We start from the raw sequence: 23,161 nt of genomic DNA, 5'->3' as shown, positions 1-23,161 counted from the left end.
TGTGTGTATATATATATATATATATATACACACACACACACACATAAGCATACTGTGTGTGTGTATATAATTATTTGTATAATTTATATAATTATTTTGATAATTTATTGCAATTTAATCTAAATTTCTTTGTAATTTCATCATGGTTTTTTAGGGGGTTGTGAGCCCTGGTTGGGAAACCCTGCGTTTGAAAGTACTTTGTGCTCTATGTGTTACTAATAAAACTAAAGAAACACTTTTACCCCCTTAAACATAACTGTCAACACTGCAGTGCTGTCATAAAAATGGAATTAGAACACATTCCTTATTAAAGATATCAGGCAATGTCTGTCATACCTATCTTTATTTTTAACAATAGCACAGCAGGTAGCCAGTTATCGCAAACACTTGATTGCAGTTGTTGCTGCAAAGGGTGGCACAACCAGTTATTAGATTTAGGGGCAATTACTTTTTCAAGTAGGGCCAGGCAGGTTTGGACAGCTTTTTTCCCTTAATAAAATAAATAATCATTTAAAAACTGCGTTTTGTATTTACTTGCATTATCTTTGTGTAATATTAAAATTAGTTTGATGATCTGAATCTTTTAAGTGTGACAAATATGCAAAAAAAAATGTAAAAACAGGAAGGGGGCCAACACTTTTTCACACCACTGTATATGTGTATATATATGTATATATATATATATATATATACACACACACATAAGCATACTGTGTGTGTATATAATTATTTGTATAATTTATATAATTATTTTTATAATTTATTGCAATTTAATCTAAATTTCTTTGTAATTTCATCATGGATCTCTAGGGGGTTGTGAGCCCTGGTTGGGAAACCCTGCGTTTGAAAGTACTTTGTGCTCTATGTGTTACTAATAAAACTAAAGAAACACTTTTTACCCCCTTAAACATAACTGTCAACACTACAGTGCTGTCATAAAAATGGAATTAGATCACATTCCTTATTAAAGATATCAGGCAATGTCTGTCATACCTATCTTTATTTTTAACAATAGCACAGCAGGTGCCCCATTAAAGCAGTATCACTGGACACAATCCCAGTCACAGGGGCAGAAGACCTTTCCAAGTTCTCTCAGCTTTGCATGAGAAAGGTCAAGCTTAATTCTACAGGGTTGGACCTGAGGGGTGACTTCCTCCTTCCGTCTCAGATAAGATAAGCAGGAGTGCATGCAGTGCTGCATGTGTAGGAGGGAGCCTGTTTGATGTTGTACTAATGTGGGTCCAGACCTCTGGAACACCACTGGGTATCCTACACTCAAAGGGAATCCGCTGATGGACAGATGGTAGCACGCACCATGGGACGCTCACACTCTATGCTGCTGGAGTCAGCTGCGTGCGATGTTGCACTTTAACCTGCAAAACTGTCTGGTTTCCATCGTCCTACGAAACATTTGGAAGCCCCCTTATCTATACTTTAAGCAACAAGGATAATTTGGCTTTAAAAAACAAATTGTCTTATCGAGTGTCAACTAAGGCAAATCACAAAAACTCAATCCGAATAGTCCATGTGTATGGGGGTAGAATTGTTGCTTTATTCTAAATAAATAGATTATGATCCACAAATTTTTTTAACCACAACCATTTTAACCATTACAAACAGCACTTAAGCTAGTGTCCATGGAATGCAGTTCCTTACAGGGGTGCAAAATGAATCTGTCTTTGACTGGCTATAGCGAGAACATGCTACGATTGGTCAGCAAAGAGTGGCTGTTATCTGATTGGCTTGAGTAGACTGTGGGTGGAGTCCACGTATTTGTGGATTGGTGTGTGTCTCGATGCTAGAGATGTTTCAAAATCCACAAATGCAGAGTGAGTGATTCACAAATGAATGCCAGGCAAAGTTGTGTTTGTGACTTAAAAATATATTTGTGAATATGTTTTTTATTTGCAAATTGCAATTTATTTATTTGTGAATTTATTTCATGTTTGTGAAACGCTAAGATTTACTTGTGGATCTCATTCTATTTATTCGTCAATATGTTTAATTTTTGTTAATCTCTTTACATTTATTTGTGGATCATAATCTATTTATTTGGAATAAAGCAACAATTCTACCCCCATACATGTGCCACAATATTCCAAAGGATGAAAAGTTGCAAAAACAGGCCTGAAAAGTATGAAGATGCAAAAAAGGTTCCCATGCATCCTGGAAAACCTGGACAATTGATGACTAATTTTCCAGTCCTGGAAAACACATGGAAAATTTGAGAAAATTAAAAACGTTCTGAAAAGTTATTTAAAAAAAATGTAATTCTGTTTTCCTTTAACCAAGAACGAACCGTTCACCACTGGCCCGAAACAATTAATGTTAGAAAACATTGGAACTGCCATAAATCGGAACCGGCCTGTTTTTGCTTCAAACGTGCGATCGGCAGCTCTTTTGCTTTTTTTCAGCCGATCTCTGTTCAGGACTTGCACACATACTGTATTGCAAGCATTTTCCAAAATGTCATTTGTGTGGAAATATTAGGAAGTCTGTAAATGGCTGTTAACAAAGGTCAGAGAAGACACTGAAGATGAACACAAAGAGGAAAATGTTCACGATGATCGAAATATTGAAAGAAAATCTAAAAATGTATTTGGGGGTGGAGGTTTATATGACTGTATCTCTGAGGGGATCTGCCTCTGTTTTTGCTTCAAACGTGCGATCGGCAGCTCTTTTGCTTTTTTTCAGCCGATCTCTGTTCAGGACTTGCACACATACTGTATTGCAAGCATTTTCCAAAATGTCATTTGTGTGGAAATATTAGGAAGTCTGTAAACGGCCGTTAACAAAGGTCAGAGAAGACACTGAAGATGAACACAAAGAGGAAAATGTTCACGATGATCGAAATATTGAAAGAAAATCTAAAAATTTATTTGGGGGTGGAGGTTTATATGAAAGAAAAGTCTTCAGAAAAGTTTAGATGGTATTTTCTCTTCATGTAGTCATATTTGCATTCTATTTCGTCTCTTGCTTAAAAGAAATAAAATAAATATTAACAAATCTGTATCAGAATTGGCCCATTTGGTGCAAACAGAACTGGCCATGAAAAATCAAGATCGGTGCGTCACTTTTGACAGTGTGAGCATTGATGTGTTTCCCAATGTTCTATAGAGTGGTCAACTTTAAGAGAAGTATTTCAGTAATTCAGTAACTTAATTTTTTAAATAATTTTGATTGTTGTCAAAAGTAGGCTATTGATACTTCTGTACCAAGTCGATACTGAAATTTTAAAAACACAATACCGGCCTTTCTGCAGCACTGAGAGTACCAAGTACAGACTCAATTCAGTACTCGCTGATAGGCAGGTGCTTTCATACTTCTGTGCATATTTATATCGCTTTCCGTGAACAGTGATATGCAATGGCCAATCAGATGTGTTTAAGTTAGTCAGAATCAAATCATTTTTCACTTGACCCATTTAAAGCAATACTTAATTGAAAATATTTTAATACGTCAATATTTTTTTATATTATTTTTGTTAATATTATTATTAACATTAACTGATTTAATTTATTTTTTATTTTCAAATGGTTAAATAAAATAACTACTTTTTTTTCATCTTCATACTGTGCGGGCATTTGTTGCAACTTTCATTCAGTTTTTGCATTTTTTACATTTTTTATTAGTTATAAGAGGCTTGACAGCACTTCTGGAAGCTGGATTTGAGGTGAAATGGGCCAAGGTCGCGTGAGACTGCCTGCATAAGACCTTAGTGGGCTAAACCCAAGTGCAACAAAGCCTGCATAGTCATAAAGCACTTTGTCATCACTTATATGATTGTTCAATCGAGCAGGATTGCATTTCGCCTTGCTGTGTGTGGCTGCTGTCACTTGATGTTCCTCTGGCCCTGTTTCAACTCTAAATGGAACAAATACCCACCACCGTCGTCATCATGTGGCAAGCACTGTGGCTCTGGTGGTCAAAACGATGTCACGTATTGCAGAGGAGGTATGGAATAATGGAGGGTGGGGTGTGAAAACCAGAAAGAGGGAAGAAAACAATAGCATGCTGTAAAAGAGAAGAATACATCTCTGGGGAGCGGAGAGCCCCTGGAAGTGGTAATACTGGAGACAATATTTATGAATTGGCCTGTAATGAGCCATCAGCGGCATAGCGGATATGAGCACGCCACCGGAGAAAAATGCCCCTGTCCTACACGGACCAGGGAGAGTGTCCGTGTTATAGAGGGTAGAATGGATTATCTAGGTGTGCTTGTCGCTTTTTGAGGATTTGGGACTGCAGGCGGTTATGGGGCAACAGGTGCGACCCTTGCCAAGGCTTGCAAATTAGACAAATCGCATGCGCAGCACCTGAAAGATGCCAGAGGCTCTGAGGAGGAAAGTGAAAGCGAAGCTCGACCTGCTGCTGACTCTCTGCTCGGTTCAGATAGGACTCACTCGTCCTTTCATATCGCAGTCTTTCTCTGTGGTTTACTTTCCACATGCAAATGCAGACTACAACCCTGGGAGGATGTGCTGGATGACACTGACGTGCTCCCGTGCGCTGCTATAACTCGACGCCTAAACCAACAGAGCTGCTTTTAGCTTAGAGCAGAGAGTTTATGCCTTAATTAAGACGATGAATACCACTGCTAACTTCCTCATCACGGTACCTGTGTAATTACACCAGCTCTGCTATATCCTGGAGCACAGCTCTTAATGACTGTGGAATAAGTAAGATGTCTGATGCCTGGAGAAATAACTAAGTCTCTTGTACAGCTGGAGGGTTGCTCTGTCATTAACGTGTTTATTAAAGACTTTAGAAATGTGCTGCTTGCATAAAATGCTGTGTGCTTTGAAACCATGCTAAAATGTTGTTAGAAACAATAAAGCCATTAAGAGACCCAATATGAGGTCAGAAATGCTGTATCGTATAGCATTCATGGCCCTCAAATGTGGAGTTTGTTTGGACTTAGACGCACCAAAAGCAATATGTGTTACACAGTGTTCTAACCCCATGCAGCGTCATTTGGTTTTATTTCTAATGCGTCATCCTTTGTACCTCCACCCACTACAAAATCTTATTAGTCCAAAAACCTGCAATCACATAACTACATTAAACATCAAATATCTTCTGATTGGCTGTGATAGTGTGGCGTAGCTCAGCAGTTTCATGTTTAGTGTGCGCAGACAAATTGCTTGTCGCTGGAAACGTGTCAAAGACCGTTAGTCTCACAAGCTAATGTTTTGAGCATCAGCATTAGATTTGGTGCATATTTTAAATTGGCCAGAACCGTCCATTCAGATATAAATGGTCCTTTTGACTGACATTTAACCATCAAACTTCACTGGAGTTTAAGTGACGTTCAGGAGATAGTATTACAAGAGGGTGTGTCAAATGTAAATGAAAAATCACTTTACTTTATGCCACAAATTATTACATTTATTTAAAAGTTTTCAAGTCATGGATACAGACTTCTTTCTTTGTCTCTAAAATTGTATATATATTTTCCCCCTTAGTATGTTCTTTTTTTAATGGCATATTAAATAAATGTGTTTACCTCATTTAATTCTATGTAAATAATTATACATTTTTTAATAATTATATTATTTATACAAATATTATTATTCTGTCATATTAGTTTATTTACTTTAATGAAATTAATAAATTACTATTTTTATATATATATATATATATATATATAAACATTTTTTCCTACTTCAAACACTTTATTATTAGTATCAGCACAATATCTCCAATCTTCACCTCTTCCATTCTGCAAATATCACATTGCTGATGTATTGGGTATTACATGACAGTATTTGAAGTGTGTGGAGTGAGGAGACCAGTGCGTTATCAACCATCAGCATAATGTGAAAGATTAGCACAAGCCTTGTCCCACCTGTTTTCACTTTTCTTTCTATAAAGGCTGCAGCTGCTGCACCAAACAAGGCATTTTAAAAGCTCTTATTTACCTTGAGCCGGTTCACAAGGATGCATTGGGAGATTCTGTCATGTCCCTACAGTCATCATGCAAACACACGTAGCCGGTGGCTTTAGTGTCAGAGCAGAAGTGTGGAGAAATGCTGAATGTCATCATATCCTGTGTGGTTCATCAAAAGAGCTGCTTTTCCAATTCTCTTTGTTCCCTCTCAATCAAGTCTGATTTAAGAGTCAGTTAAATGGACGAAATTGGTAGCTGGCTTTTATGTCTCCCTCCCTCTCTTATTTCATTCAATAAGGTTAAATTTGAAAATGGTCTGGTTTGTATCCTTAATATATGAACACTGCACTGTGTGCAGGTGCTTCTAATCACAAAAAGCAGTGCACACACACTGTGACAATGTGAAATATCGCGATTTATCGCTTGCATTTGCGTGATGTTTTCCAGAGTTGATTGCCTGGACGTGTGATTTCACAGGGCCACGTCTCCATCTGTATACACCATTTTCTCTAAGTATGGAACATTTTCATCTTTCTTCAATACAAGCTAATTGGATTAAGTTTGAGCAATATTCATATTGCCGTGCATTGTGCCCCTGCGTGTACGGCTGCCAGGCAGCTCTGTTTTATGGCTCTGGCGCGCGCTGTCAGCCCGTGTTCCTGCCGTCATCAAGGCGCTAAGGACCACATCAACCATCTCCACTCATTCTCAGCAAGCCTGCTGGGCTTTCCACCGCAAGAAAACCAACCAATTCTCTGTGGAATCGTGCTAAATTAACCAAATTTACAGCTTAGCACTTAAGGATCTCCTTAGTTGGTAAGTAAATGGCCCTCGCTGGCGTGCGCGTGTGCATGTGTGTGAGAGAGTAATGCCTTGTTGCTCCCAATACTCTCTTTCTGGAAGGAGTCGTAAAGAGCTGAAACAGAACTCCCCAAGCAAACTGCTTGTAATCTAACAGCTCCCAGCCAAAGTCTGCCAAAACAGTTTTATTTAATCATTTCCACATATTTTCAGTCCTATGATGATTAATCCTCGCGATGATTAGAGAACACACCATAATCAGGCCTGCACAGAATCTGTGTGCGCGCGGCTGAAAGACTACAAATATATGTGAAGTGAGAGCGCCCAGCCCAGTGGCGGCGTTTCACAAAACCATAGAGAATGGCAGTGGTATGAATCTCGGTCCAACCACGATTGTGTAAGGTATGGCGACTGCCATACGGAAATGCCGCTTTCACAAAGTACTACACATGCCCGCATTATTAAATTGTTTAGTTAATTTGATAGAGCCTACTTTCAGCCAGCGGCGCCGAGAAAGGCTTTGAAGTGTAAATGCAGAGTCTGGCTGGTGGTGATGTCACGGCCTGCCCTCTCAGCTCATGAATATTAAGTTATTTCGACCTGACATTGTATATATATCAAATACATATATAAATGTATATATCAAATTACAAATAAACTGTTTACAAACAAACCCCTCCTCTCACCAATGAGAGTGTTGCTATAGAAAATATAAAGTAATTTTGGTAACACTTTACAATAAGATGCAATTTTTTTTTACAATTATTAAAATTATTTACATTAACATTATTAAGATCAAAAGTTGTATGTGTTAATATTATTTTATTGGACTTGTGCAAACATGAACCAACAATGAACAGTTGTATTTTTAGGTTGTACTTTATTTGAATGTGCTCTTGTTACAATGTAATTATACAATTTAGTACTGAGTAATATTAATTACATGTACTTACTATATGGTTAGGATGAGGGTTTAGGGTTAGTTGCATGTAATTATGCTTAATTTATTGTTATTACTGTAGTAAGTACATGTAATATGTGTAATAAGGACGCGTCAAATAAAGTGTTCCCTATTTTTGTTAACTAAAGTTAACAAAGATTAATAAATACTGCAACAAATGTATTGCTCATTGTTTGTTAATGTTAGTTATTACATTAACTATTATTGGCTAATGGAACCTTATTGTAAAATGTTGCTAAAACTTTATATAAATACGATTTTTACTGGGCTTTTATTTATTTTATAATTGTTTAAAATTATTATTAAAAAAAAAACATACTTTACCTATAACAAGGGCATTTTGTGTCTTTGTATTTACGAATTGCCTTTTTTTTGGTCTAATATCTAATGATATTTGGGTTTGAAATTATTTTAAATCACGCTTGGTAAAGTTACTTTTACTCATAAGAAAATGGCTGACTAACCCACAGAGAAAGAACCTGTTATCACTTGTATAAAATTGCTATTAAAAGATTGTTAGTTTGGAAATTTGGCACAGTGAGTTTATGTACGCGTGTATCCTTCTCCACTTGTTTATGTGCAGCTGTGCAGCTTCAAGTAAAAACTTGTGTGATTTCGACAGGTGTGTCTTTAGTTAATGTTCAGATAAGAGGATATTAAATCATTCTGAGCTTTGGATTTGCTTTTCTGTTACACCGATATGCCAAAATCAGAAATACTGTTTATTGAATGAATTGGTTTTGTCTGACTACACACATTTAAAGTCCTATTTATGCTGAAATCTCCCCTGATCTAGAACATAATTGAGCATTTCTCCTCATTTCAGTAGACATGAATACAGAGAATAGCATTTGTACATAGCGGGCCTGTGACATTACCACCAATAAGGTCTTGTTAAAGTTAAATTGGCTGAATGTGTGTCTAATTCTCTTTTTCCTTTGGGGTCCCTGAACTTCATTTTTCACGCAAGCAGCAGCTGCTACCAGTGGCACGGCAGCTTCCTTATGAAACCTTTTTTAATCTCTGACCAAAGGTCTCTTTAAATAAAGCCATGCATGAGTGGAAATAGCTAAATGAATATGAATGCCAAAGGTTACGAGGAAATGGATGAGAATTACAGACACAACTAAAAACAGAACAATGCTGCAATTATATGGGCAAATGGAATGAGTCTTTCAATGTTTACGACAAGCATATGAAATGTGATTTGTAACTAAACAACTGTATACTTCTGAATTGTCAGAAATGCTTTTGTTGTAATGTGTTTGTGGGTGTAATGCAATTAAACAATCCAATAAGAAGCAAAATGTACACACAGCTTTCCTGTGAACTCGATTGCTTGAAATATTATGGTTGATTCTTGTGCATCCTAATGGGATGTGTATGATGTGTGACCACCGCTGCTGTGACATATGTACAGAACACCTGTCGCATGTTTCTGGGGCCCATTGTTCCTCATGCGTTGCTGCTGCTGCGGCGTCTCACACAACCTGTTCCTGGAACATCAACCCTCAGTACGAGTCAGATCCGGCTCCGGTATGACTGCACACACACGGCTCATTATGATGGGAATGAACAAAAAAAAAAGCCTATAGAGATGAGACGTTCTTGCAGTGGTGTGTCTCTGTTTCATGTGAAATCTGTCAGGTAAATAAGCTCAATATAAGAAATCAATTATTTTAATTCCGCATATGGTGGTCCCACAAAGTTTTTGAACGTGTGTAAAATAAAAATGTATGAATTTCATTGCAAATCACGTGCAAACAAATAATGCTAGATTTTTTTTTCTTCAGAATTAACGTTTTTGCAATGTCAAAACATTATTTATAATTTATAATACACACCCATACAAATGATAAACATTTAGTATAAACACGCTCTATACACACACATTTTTATATATAATTACATTTATAATTTAAAATATTTGGTTTTGCTCTGTTTTGCATAAAAGCATGCTTGTGCTCACTTTGAAATACATTTATACTTGATTTGTCATTTGACTTTCTTCTATAAACGAATTCTTGCATTTTTAATTGTGGTTTAAGTGTTCAAATCTTGTTTGCAACATAATTGACATAACTGGATGCAATTTATAATTTATACAACAAAATCAGGAATTATTCTGTCTTTTTTCCCCCTCCCTTATAATTTAGACAATAAGGTGATCTGTTGTTTCAACAGCAGCCTGCGCTAGTTTGGAGGTTGCTTCCGTCTGGTTTTTGTGTAATATAATTTCCATAGTTGGCTTTTTTTTTTTTTCAAGATTATATGCAGGATGCCAGCTGGCAGACAGATGGTGGTGGCTTTACACGTTTTTTATTTAAAGACACATCAGAAGGAAGAGGAGGGTGAGGCAAGAGAACAGCTGCAGGGAGTGGGACAGGACGGTATAAGCTGGTCAAAGCGACGAGCAGCCTTCACAATGAAAGAAAAGAATGAAAAACAAACACCATTTTAGAGTGCTAGAAACTTTCCTGAAATATGCACCAGAGAGCATTTGTACCCTAAATATGGCTCCATGACTATGTCAAAGTCAGATTTTTATGAGCTATTGTTTGCACACACGTATTGAATTTATTGTATGAAATTCTTGGTCTATAGAGAAAAGTAACAAGGATGTTAAAACGTCTTCCTCAGTCAGAGCGGCGCTGCTGGGCGTCCTCTGTGTTGTGTCACAGACCCGGGGTCTTGTGCCCTTTAACAGTGTTAGTCTCAGCGGGAGGGGGGCTTATTAACCGCACTCTCGTTACAGCATAGAGAAAATGCACATATAGATGATATTGAGAAACACTGTGTGGAACATTTGCATTGTTATAATAATTAGAATTTCTTTATTTTGACTCTTTACAAATCCTGCTATTTTACACGCATAAAATGTATTCAAGTGCACAGTATCTCCCAGGCAAACAGCTGCTTCAGTGAGTCCTGCGCTTTTGCACTTCAGACCAGAGAACAAATGGCCTGTGAGAGGGGCATGCCATATGCAAAATACACAAGTTCAATTAAATAAAACAAACACCAAAACAATAGCAAACAAAGAGTTGTGGATGGTATTAAATTATGCAGGTATCATTGTTATTGTGATCGCACATGATATACAGCTTTGAAAATGATGACTTTGTTGCGTAAAAGGTAGAAATACACTCCAATGTTCAGTGCTACAATAATGTGACTCGTATAGATTTAATTACCACTAATTCCTCTACCACTATGGGGAAACCATGGTAATAACAATAAAACCTCACACACACTTGCATACTGTCGCACTCACACACATACAAGCAAACTATACTGGTGTTAGTTCCGTTTTTTAACTTTTTTTTCTTTATTTCTTCTTTTTCATTTTCTTTTTAAAGGAAGCTTTTAATCAAAGAGCATTTTTGTTCATATATAGTTTTTACAGAAGAAAATACTATACAACCTTTTTTTTCCCTCCCGAAACAATATTGTCGAAGATAACCATCTACACATTTAGTTCCCTAAATTATGAGTTCGTTCAAAGCTGTGTTTAGGAAATAATTCATCATGTCCTCACCTCGCTTTTCCTTGTTTATGTTCAATGGAGACCAAACAAACAAAAATCTTTTTTTCTTTTTCTTTTTTTAATTCAGAGCGAAGCACTGCATTAATTTCCTCTGTATAGAATTCATTTAAATTACAGTCATCATTAGTGTTACTCGTTAGGCAAGCCAGGTTCTAGCATGCCCGTTTCATATTGAAATCATCCAATCTCGGAAGCAAAGAAAAATCGTATTTTTTTTCTTTTTTTTTTTTCTTAAAACAGAACAAGAAGTCTTCACACTGAAGACTATTTGTGCATCAAAGCAAAGTGAGCTAAACCACATTGTAAAGCAAATTCCTTGTTAAAAGATGTATGCCATAATTTCAAAAGGTAAAAATGAACCTAAAAAGTGCAAAAAACACCCTAGAATTTCCTCATTGCAAGGTCACATAAATATTAAATAACTTATTATTATTATTGGAGTGAAACCACAGCTGTTGTAAAGAGAAAACAAAAGCTTGAAACAATGTTTTCTGTCTGTACAATTCATAAAATCACACACTTTCCATCATGTGATGCCTGTCCTCCATTCAGCCCTCTAGAAAAAAAAGTCTCTCTCCTTGTTTCCTCTTCTTATAGAAACAGGTATTTGATGCTTCTGGAAAAAGAAGCTTGAAAAAAACAGTCTCCATCCTCAGACTTTGTTGCCACTATTGTTTTTTTTCCATGCTACAGAAACTGCGAAGGGAAAAGGAAACAAGGATAACACCTACAAACATTTTTTCCCTACATTCAGAGACGCTTGTCTCCAGCTCTGTGTTTGATGGACACTTTAGGACATCTATTTGTGGATCAAAACAAAGACATAACTGTAATCTCCTCCCATTCATACTGGGCAGTAGCACCATCATCACATTACAAACTCTCCGAAACAAAGGGGGCGAATACTCTCGCCATGGAAACAGACCCATTTACGGTGAGACACCACCACATCATCTGCTCATGCCTGTGCAATTAGAGAATAATGCAAAAACAAACAAAAACAAACAAAAAGCCATAGTAATGCAATCAATGTAAAAGATAACAAAACGTCTTAAATAGAGGCTTGAGTATCTGCTCTCATCTATACAAAAGTGCACTATGAATATGCAATGCCAAATGGGTCCTCATTGAGAAGAGACGGAAGAGAAATCAAGTGAGGGCTAGCGTTCACTGAGATCAATGCTTTATGGCCTGAAGCTATGCAGTCACTGGTCACTGTTTGTTTGTCCTGAAGATGCAGGCGAACGTCCACATGGAATGGAGCCTATGACACCACTGACCATGACAGCAGGTTTAAGTGAGAACTGTGATAACTCTAAATAATAATAATATAATAATAATAAACAACTGATCAACGGAGAAGCATTCAAGTCAAAGCACTGATGCAGGCCCCTGCACTTCAATAATATTATTAATAATAATAATAATGACACAAGGTGTTTCTGAATCAATTATCTGAGCAACATTCTTTATAAAAGATTTCCTGCAATGTACGCTTTTCGGAGCTTTTGGGTGGGTACGAGGGTCCTGCAATCCAGTGACTGCAATTAAAACATACATTAACATCCACACACATCTACTTTTATATAGATAGTCATCTATAGAGAGATTGTTTTTTCCTTTTTTTCCACACACAAAAAGTAACAAATGAAATCAAATAAATTAAAGTCAAACATGCACACACACAAAAGACTGATGTGTAGGAAAAGGTTTACATAGCCACCCATGTGTAAAAGAGGGCCTCGTCTGTCTATTTCTCGATTCATTTTTTAATGCATAATTAAATTAATAATGTTGGTCATCGTGTAAACATCATAATAAATCATTTTGGGCCTTCACTTTTCTTGTAGTTGGTTGTTTTCTTGTCATCTGCTGCGTCTCTAAGCATGATAAATGAGGCCACTCAAACTTGCGTTTGTTCAGGGAATTCATAGTTCTCCTTCTACAGCATAGATTAGGGCTCAGCCTCCGGCTCCTCTTTATCTAGTTGGGAAGTCTCTGTGTGGTTCATGGAAGCATCAAAACTCTCTCCATTGTCTTTGTCTACTTCTGGCTCTGGCATGGAATCTTCATATGAGTCTGTATTCATGTCCTCCTCTGCTTCTTCCTCTTCATCATCTTCATCATCATCATCCTCCTCAGCAATCGGCTCTTCCTCGGGTGATAGGTCGTCTTCGAGATCGCCAGATGTGCCGGTATTGTCATCCTGAGGGTTGCTCAGGCCCATTGAAGCAGCAGTGCCAGAACTAGTGGCCAGGGACTGGGGCTCCCGGTGCATCTTTTTGCTCAGGTCCATGGAGTCACTGAGGCCCAAACCAGCAGCATTTTTCAGGAAGAACAAGGAGCTGTTGGTGTCCGTTCCAAGGTTCAGAGAGCTGTCGAGGTTGACCGCTGAGCCCGGATGCTCGTACTCACTGGCGGCCCCTGCCGAAGGGAGGTATATGGCCATATTATTGTGGGTCAGCCCCGGTGTGCCAGATGATGTTGGGGGCATATTCCTAGGCATTGGGGGTACGGCTAGGCCTGCATGGTGGTGGTGGTGGTGGTGGTGGTTGCCATCCTGGTTGGGGGAGACTGAAGGCAGCTCTCCCCTCTCCTGCTTCTCATGCTTGCGCTTATGAGAATCCATCTGTGACATGCCCACCACCGTGTGCTTGCACTCTGGGTAAGTGCAGTGGAAATGTGAACACTTGAGCTTGTACTTGCAGTCTGCCACCTCGCAGTCCACGCTGGAGCTGAACTGACAGAATCCGGCAGCGCTGATCACGTCCTGCTTGCCGTGGTGCTTACGGTGTGCCGTCACCTTGGTGCTGTCTGTGCAGCGGAAGCCACAGCGCAGACAGTGGAAGTGGGTGCTGTTGCCGGAGAACTGGCAGTCAGGGAAGTTGCAGCACAATGAAGACTTGAAGCGCTTGAAGTCATTCAGGACCAGGTTGTCCACGCGGTCGTGGTGCTGGGCGTGCTTGTACATGTGGGTGCGGCCACAGAACTTGTAGCCGCAGTTCTCCCGTGTGCAGTGATAGTGGGTTACCTTCAGGGAGAACTGACAGGTCGTATCCTTGCAGTCCTCATAGAGGTCATAGCGGCGGAACCCTTCCAGCATCATGCCTTCATCTAACATCTTACGAGAGGAAGCAGTCTTGCGGCGCTTGCCGAAGGGTGACATGTCCTCGATGATCCAGAAACGTTTCTTGGCGCCAGTTGCCGTGGGAATAGAGATGGTGTTACCTGTTTGCAAAAAAGGCATATACGGGTTAGACTTCACTCTTTACAATGAGCAGCAAAGCAATTCTGCAAGCAGGAGTAGCCACATGCGGCCTATCAAAGCTATCAACAAAGGTTCCTCCTACAGCAATATAATATGCAATGTGATTCCATGCCATATTCAAACAAAGACAGTCCCATTTGTATAATGTACTGGTGACATTTTAACGTGATTGCCACGTCTAGGTATTGGGAGAGTTCAAAGGTGCTTCCGTACATCTGGCTTTATGGGAGAGCAGGATTCCCTCCCATAAGCCTGAGGTCAGTGCAAATGATGTGCTCCCTGTCCTGGCCAGCAGGAATCACATGGTTCTATTAAAGCCTGGCATGATTAAACCAGCCCTTTACAGCAGGCTACTAATGGACGGCATTTTAGACAGTGGACCTAATGGCAGGTGTGCAATGCACTACACAAGAATAAAACCACAACCAGAGTGGCTTGTATGAACTGCACTGCATGTGTAAAATGCTAAAGAGTTGTAACCAGCTAATGTTTTGTAACTGCTAGCCCTAGTCCAAACTACTGTTACTCTAGAGCTGCAGTGTTCGGGTGGAGAAAGGATAGGTACCTGCAGCGTCCTGCACTATAGGGACGTCATTTTTAACCGAAGACGAAGTAGGAATGATGGGGCTGAAAGCTGGTGTGTTGGTTGGCATGACAACACTCCTAGTGGCTCCGAGAGAGGCGCTGAGCAGAGAGTATGACAGACAGGATGGGGAAAGGAGATATGGGAGCGAGGGGAGTGGTGGCCGGAGAAGAGCCGAGGAGAGAGATGGAGGCTGACTCTGGAGCGCAGACTGATGAGGAGGTGGAAGAGGAGGTGGTGGTGGTGGAGGAGGAGGTGCAGATTGAGAAGGAGGAGAGTCAGCATAGGTAGTGGTGGCAGGGAAATGACAGCCTGGTCCTACAGAGACATGGTGCCAAGGAGGGATGGTAACAGAGACAGGAAGGTACAAGACAAAAGGGTGGGGAGGTAAAAAGGGAAAGAGATCAAGTAATGAAATAATGAAAACCAAATGGTAACAAAAGTCAGACAACTGCCAAAAGCAACAGTGATGAGAATGGAAGATAACATTTGAAATCAAACAGTGAAACTATAAAAATCAGTTCAGTGAAGGAAAGCTCAGATTCAAAGAGCAAAGGCCCAGATTTACAGTAAAGGTGCTGTAGCATTGTTAGCCAGTTTCCTAACATACACCAGTGAATTAGACCCATCGCCCACCCCTTCAATCACACAAGCTCTCTCCAAAACGCCACTCTCCACAGACAATGACTGACAGGCCTTCAAAAGATCTGATTGGCTAAAAAAGTGCAGGCTGCACCCAGATTATTTCTTGCTGTTGATAGTGACTAGGGTTGTCACAGAGTTCCCAGGACACCCATTATAGTGACATTTGTACATTTTATGTGTCATATTCCAAAACAAAAAATCACTTTAGGCACCTTTAAGCCCAGAGGAAAATGGTCAATAACTTCTGCTATCTCAGTGTGAGGCTGATTTAAATGACAGTAGAGATGAGAAAAGTCTGGGATGCCTCTCTTATGTAGTCGCCACAGGAATGGCATCAATCTGAGCTGTGTGTCGAGGACTATATAACAAATTTAGTGCTTTATAATTTAATAAATGTCATTATGGTGGAAAACAATTAGTAGCTTTATGAGTCGGCTACAAGGAATACAGTGAGAGTGGGTGCAGGTTTTTTTAAATTTCTTTTCTTAGGGAGGGACAAAAGGCCAACACAAAGAATACAAGAAAATATGCTCTGATTGACAAATACATCTCTAAATATTTGCTCCATTGGCCAAATTGAGCCTGTATTTTCATTCAATCCCTCTCATATATTGCTAACCCTATGAGGGTGAAAATGTTGATTGTGATTATCTTGTTACTGAGGTTGACTCACCTGCTGGCGAACTATCGTTGCCCACGGGGGTGCTGGTGCAACTGCGGTCTTGGTTGGAGGACTCTGAGGAGAGACCCAGTGGGCTTCCTCCAACAGTGTAGTCCATGTAGTCATCATCTTCCTCCATCATGCTGGAAAAGTTGGGGGTCAGATTAGGGTGGCTGCCTACCCCACCGGATGAAGCTAGACTGGCCATGTGCTGCATCTCTTCAGGTCGGCTGGCATGAGAGACCCCCTAAAGTACAGCATACCAAACAATCCAATAAATGCCCAATGAATAAAATAATTTTCATTCAAGTGGCAGGCTTGAAAATACATATAATTTTAAAAGTAAAAAATAGCTATATATTATACGTGCTTATGGCAGTGACCTTCAAAAGGTGCCATAAATTTCTTCGTACCTGGGAAGGAACTCTGTCGAAGTTTTTACCCAGCATCCTCCTCATGTGTTTGCGGGCATGGGAGGTCATCTGGTGCTTGAGCAGGAAAGAGAACTGACAGCCCTCACGGATACAATGGAAGTGGCTGTTAACTTGGTTGTATTTGCACCCTGCAAGAGACGAGCGACAAAATTAACTTGAGCAAAGACCGTCTTTGCGCCTGGGTTTCAGGGACAACATATATCATGGATTCTCAACAAGGTAATGAGGACATTGTGCTTCCGTCCCGCGCCTGCATAATGCGGAGAGACAGAGCAGACGAGTCCAGTGTCACACTGGGAAAGTCGAACCTTTTGAAGATTAGACCTGTGGTGCTCTTTTATTACAATGACATCTTTTATTCAATTTGGAATTTACATAAATACATTCTGCATTTGGAGAAGCAATAATGCACAACCCTGCAAACCAAAGTAAACACACAATTATTTCCATATTAAATTCATTTTTCACAACCTATCTGTTGCTGGTGTATTTCCACCCCCTCACGTCTGTCCCTTTGCCTTTTTTTTTAAAATTTTTTGTTTCTACACAAAGGGCCCTACAGATTTTAATTGCTATATGTTTTCAAATTTAAAGACTGCCTCCGTGTACTAATCAAATATTGTAGGGTGCTCATAATAATTTTATTGTGAATAATGTGTGCTGAAATAATTGAAAGAGTAGCATTCAGGGCAGGTGCGGGCTTGTCCGTTACCATGGCACCCATGGCACCGCACAACAAGCCGCCTGTTGTCAAATTGCTTTTGTACACAAGGGTGATATACTTTAAAAAGGCAGAGTTGAGTAAATATGAGCACATGCTGAAATATCAGGGCTCTTGTGCCACCAGATCCTGGTAACCTCATCGCCGGTGTTCTGTTTAATGTTGCTGCCATGGATACTCCTTTCCCAGTCCAGCTGAACCATCAATTCTTTATGACTCTATGGCTTGCTTTTGTCATATGTCCCTGGTTTATGCCACTAACAATGCAACAGGAGAGACCTTATACTCGGTGGACATTTGTGATACTTCGATAAATGTTCTTTTTTTCTTGACTTCTTGAGGATAGTTCACCCAAAATGAACATTCTGTCATCATTTACATAACCTGTTTTTTTATTTTTTATTTAGCAGAATATGTAAGCTGCTATTTTTCATACAGTTAGTGACTTGAAGCTTTTATATGGCTTCAAAAGAATTGAAATATATAAAACACTTGGTCCTACAGACCATAAAGACATATACAGACCTCTTTTTTATCATGTGTTTTGTTCTTTAATGGCTCAACAGCACAATCCTCATTTCTTCATGTTCCACAGAAGAAAGAAAATGAGATGAATTTGGATCAAAATGAGGGTGCACAATTTTTGGGTGAACTCTCCCTTTAAGGGGAGGGGAGTAGAAAGAAAATAAAATACAAACTTTTAATCTGCCTGCTTGTGATGATGATCGAGGCTTGAAAAAGAGCAACACAAACAGACTGAGCTCGACAGGCACAGTAATTAACAAACATATGTAATTGCTCATTCCTGACAGGTTAAATATACCCAAGAAAACAACCTCTGTTTGATTGCCTACTATAAATACTGAAGTATTAATGTATGACAAAAAGGCAGACACCATTTTTCTCGGCCTGTTTTCTGTAATATAAATAAAACATCCCTGTTTTTACAATGAGACCATCTTTAATTCCGCCAAACGTGTTTGTTCTGCAAAATGTAAACGGCTGCCAGCGTGCTGACTCTGTTGTCAATGTAAACTGTTCAATTGACAAAATATCAATGCACAGATACTAATGAGATAACAGCTTCTGAGAAACATACTCAAAATTCAGTGAATAAGTGTGAAGTGCAGCCGTTTCATGCTCTGTATGTAGCGCTGTGAACAGTATGGCAATTATTGACTCAACTAGAGGAACGGCACTATTCCTGTAGCCAGAGCCAGTGGAAAAAGTCTTTTCATAGCAGGTGATAGCATCGATATGAAATTACATTTACATCATCTCTGATTTCACACCATCTCTGATCCTTCCAGCTGCATTACAAACATTGAGCTTGTACTCACTGCTTGAGAATAACGTGGGAGCGTGGATGAACAGCGAGTGTTTGGAAACATGAGTAACTAATGCGAACAGTGATTGAAACAATGAAGAGTGTGGGAGGCTGGGACGTGTAAGTTTTGTACAATTTCATGAGGCTGAATTTACTAAATTACTTCGCAAACCACACCAAATCAAGCGATTCAGATTTCCAAAGGGTTGAAAAGGAACAGTTCACCCCAAAAATTAAAATAGCATAATTTTCTTCCAAACCGTTTGAAGACAAAAGAATGGAACACAGAAGTTTTTCAAGATTTTAACTGGCTTACTACCTTTTTTTTTTTTTTTGAAGAGCTGTGTAAGGATTCTTTCAAAACAGCATACAGATTTTGAATGACATGAGGGTGACTAAATTATGACCGAATTTTTGGGTGAACCATCATTCTGTGATCTCAATGTTTCTTTTAATACATGAAAAGATGATTCTTACCTGGTCTGCAACATTCTTCTCTTTTGGTGAAGTATTTGAAGCCGTTAGCAGCACGTCTTTCGGCTTTCTCGTGCTTCTTGACGTGCCAGGGCAGTTTGGTGGTGATGTTGGTGACAAAGAAACAGCCGGGTCTCAGACAATGATAATGACCCCTCATGCGAAACTCACAGTGCTGCAGAGAACAGCAAACAATACTCAGACCGAGAACATCTTGCACAACAGTCTATTATGTCTTCATGTTTCAGTTTTCTACAGTTAATTCACAATCCAATTAATACATATTACATTAATTTACAATCATTACTAAACCAACCACCTTTTGAACAAAAATGGGGTCTGATCATTTGTCAGTTAGTTACTCATTACTCAGGGTACCAAAGGGAAAAAGTAGGTTATGTGTGCTCATTAAATCCTTTTCCTCTTTCTTTCCCAGAGCATGTGACAGGACCAGCCTCACTGACCAGCGGAAATCTGAAGTTTAGCTTCACGTTGTAGCCATTGACCCCAATAACAACACAACAATTAGTTCATTTGGCGATTCATCTATTTCTAAAACAGCTCTTTTATCAATTCATTAGTCTGTGTATGCGTGCGTGTGTGTGTCCTCCGCAATGTAACCTGTTTCTGCACCACCATCTGTTTCCAAAGAGGCAGTTCCCCCAGGAGCACATAAACAGAACCCACTCTACTCTGGAGAGGAGGGGGGAGCTCCGAGAAGTGGGGATGGGATGCATAAATGAATTCATTTAAACAGGTTTTGCTCCAAATGTAAGTTGCAGGAAGGGGAGGGCTTTTTTCTATTAATGATGGAATTTTTGATGAAAAGCAAAATTTGTTTATTTTATACAGCTATGGGGTCTCCAAGGTGGTTTTAGTTTTTTTAGTTTGTTTGCTTGTTGTGGAGAAATAAATATGTACCTAGGCTTTTGTCTTCAGTGTTTTAAATGTAATTTATAAATTTTCTGAAAAGAAAAGATTTGGTCTTTGCAAAGGTCGTTGCCATGGTGCTAGGGTGTGTTGTTGGTAGTTGCCAGGGTGTTGCTATGTGGTATATACAGTAAGTGGTTTTAGCTTATTGCTACTCTAAAAAAAATGCTGGGTTAAATACAACCCAGTGCTGGGTAAAATAGGGACAAACCCAGCAATTGGGTTGTTTTGACCCAGCGGTTGGGTTACTACCCAGAAGGTTGGGTTAAATATTTAACCCAACCGCTGGGTCAAAACAGCCCAATTGCTGGGTTTGTCCTTATTTTACACAGCACTGGGTTGTATTTAACCCAGCATTTTTTAGAGTGTATGCACTGCTGGAGTGTTCTGGTTGGTTGCTATGTGGTTGTACCATCCTTCAAAATAAATGCAAGTGATTTCTAGTTTTACTATTTTAAATGATTTAGATCATTTTATAATTCAACATTTTAATCTTTTTTAAATAAGAAAATTGTACATTATTGGTAAAAAAAACAATCATCATATATCATATGATGTTCACAAGTTTGAGGCCAGTAATAAAAAAATAATAATAATACTTTTATTCAGCAAGGATGCATTTAAATGATCAAAAGTTACAGTAAAGACATTTATAACGTACACAAAATATTTATATTTTAAATAAATGCTGTTCTTTCTGTTCATCAAAGAATCCTGAAATTGCATCCCGGTTTAATATTAAGCATCAATATTAAGCAGCACAGCTGTTTTCAACATTGATAACAATAATAAATCTTTCTTGAGTACCAAATTTGCATTTTAGAATGATTTCTGAAGGATCATGTGACACTGAGTGAAGACTGGAGTAATGATGCTGAAAATTCCGCTTTTTTGGGAATAAATTACATTTTCTAATGTAGAAAACAGAAATCAGTTATTTTAAACTGTAAAAATATTTTACAATATTACTGTTTTTTTTTAATCAAATAAATGCGCCCTTGGAAGCCAACTTCAAACTTTTGACTGGAAGTGTACAGTATGTGCCACTAATAAAGACACAATAATGCATGTTTGATACAATATTACCCCTAAAAATCTAGCTCACCTGGTTATGACAAAGACACTGCAGAGAATAGTAGGAGAACTGGTCTCGCACATTCACCAGGTGGTTGTTGGGGTTAATGTGGTCCAGGCAATGTGATTCAGCCTTCCCAGATGTCTTACACACATATTTGCAATTTCCAAACAGACAGTGGAAATGGAACTTATTCGAGTATTTGCAGTCTGTGGCCAGACAAGGATCACTGTGGGAGATAAGCATGACGAAACTTCTGTCAGATATTTAAAACTGCACAGAAGACATGGAAATACAGGCAGCTCAGACTATTCAAATTATACCACCACGGTATCATGAATTTACAAGAATGACAACGTCTACTCACTTCTCCTGAAACTGCAGGAAGCCAGGCTTGACCTGAGGCTTGGCGTTTTCCAGCGAGGTGGTGGCCAGAGGGGAAGTGGCTGGCATACTGGGCATGGAGGCGGGAAGTTGGGGGATCGATCCGGCCAGCTGCTTCCAGGCTTGGAGAGAAGAGCTGTAGCCCCCTGACACAGCCAGGCTGGGCACCTCCATGGGAGGCGTCTTGGCCATGGAAATGGAGGCAGCCATTTGATTAAGGGCGCTATCATTGGATTCCTTGCTCTCATTGAAAGGGGGCTCTGATTTAACCTTCAGGTTGGCTCTGAAGTGGAAGCTAATGACAGAGAGGTGATTCGCCCATTAGATGCGCTTTAATAGAGCTGCCAAACATAGTAGCAAATTAACATTACTAGATCATAATCATGTAAATTGTGTGTACGTGTGTGTATGTACACCTGTGTGTTGGTGTGAACTCTAACATTTAAAAACTTTGATTTATCTTCATTATGTTTGATTATAATGCACTCCTCACTTGGCATGTTTGATGGCTCCATCCACTGTGCTGAAAAGTGCCCCACAATCCTCCACCAGGCAATGAAAATGTATCTTGTGCAAGAAATCACACTGGCCTTCACAGAAATCGTCAGTGTCAAATCTGCACAAACATGTGAGAAAGAGGGAAACTTTAAAACGATGTAAAGGGTCGAATTGCTCGTAAATTCAGGTCAGTTACTCTCGTAGTCTCAGTTTAACTCATCAGGATCTAACTTTCAGTAAGGTGCTTTTTTTTTTTTAGGTGAACTATGCCTGAGCCAAAAGCAGTAGGTCTCTGGCTAGGACATTTTGCAAGGGCTTTGTAACTAAATACTGTACATAACATCACATGCTCCGGATAAATCTTCTCTTTCCACATAACAACCTGGAAACAAACACTGTGGATGGCACTGACAAGCAAAAGGGTATATCATAAAGACGGATGGTGACAAAAACCAGACACCACCTTCAACAAAACACTGAGGATGTGGAGCCAAGGCATGGCTGTGTTCTCTGTAATGGAAGATCTATTTGGGCATACTGGTGATAGCGGCTGACATAAATAACATGTCCATTATTTAAGGTTTCAATGTACATGTATATGCAGTATAGGGATAGTGTATATTTTAGGTGTGCAACTGTTCACCATTGCTTTTTACGTTTTCACTTCAGTCCTGCAGTCTGATAATTTAATTTATTATTATTTTAAATTGCTTTATGTAAAAACATTCCATGTAGTCTATTAAATACTCTTAGTTCATACAAACTGGATGTATAGAAATGATTAAAATAGAGAAAAAACCGTCAACTACCCAGTGTAATTGAGGATGTAATGGAGTTAGGTAAAATGGTAAAGATTGTTAAAAAAAGAAAAGAAAAGAAAATACGCATAACATTTTTAATTAAAAAAATAAAAAGCAATAAGAACTTTAACTCCCAACTAGTATGAAAGAAAATTAAACAAG

The 23,161-nt window shown here is 39.0% G+C and overlaps 1 protein-coding gene across 4 annotated transcripts in view; it reads right to left on the bottom strand.

Moving 5' to 3' along the window:
* Positions 1 to 10,461: 10,461 nt before the first annotated feature.
* LOC107586525 (zinc finger protein castor homolog 1-like) overlaps positions 10,462 to 23,161 on the bottom strand; it is an 82,400-nt gene continuing 69,700 nt past the window's right edge. The window contains exons 12-20 of one of the 4 annotated variants that reach the window (XM_016273932.1): positions 22,195 to 22,317; positions 21,685 to 21,996; positions 21,348 to 21,546; positions 19,316 to 19,487; positions 18,210 to 18,242; positions 16,770 to 16,918; positions 16,369 to 16,603; positions 15,033 to 15,368; positions 10,462 to 14,427 (exon numbers count right to left, since the gene is read on the bottom strand). In XM_016273932.1, the coding sequence (XP_016129418.1) occupies positions 13,154 to 14,427; positions 15,033 to 15,368; positions 16,369 to 16,603; positions 16,770 to 16,918; positions 18,210 to 18,242; positions 19,316 to 19,487; positions 21,348 to 21,546; positions 21,685 to 21,996; positions 22,195 to 22,317 (2,833 nt within the window). In that variant the 3' untranslated portion in view covers positions 10,462 to 13,153. The remainder of the gene's footprint in view (positions 14,428 to 15,032; positions 15,369 to 16,368; positions 16,604 to 16,769; positions 16,919 to 18,209; positions 18,243 to 19,315; positions 19,488 to 21,347; positions 21,547 to 21,684; positions 21,997 to 22,194; positions 22,318 to 23,161) is intronic. The other 3 variants (XM_016273934.1, XM_016273933.1, XM_016273935.1) reach the window with 3 other exon arrangements.

This window comes from Sinocyclocheilus grahami, unplaced genomic scaffold (genome assembly GCF_001515645.1).
Source record: "Sinocyclocheilus grahami isolate Dianchi unplaced genomic scaffold, SAMN03320097.WGS_v1.1 scaffold83.1, whole genome shotgun sequence".
NCBI lineage: Eukaryota > Metazoa > Chordata > Actinopteri > Cypriniformes > Cyprinidae > Sinocyclocheilus > Sinocyclocheilus grahami.
The sequence above is the reverse complement of the archived record's forward strand: the minus strand, read 5'-3'. Positions and strand labels throughout refer to the sequence as shown.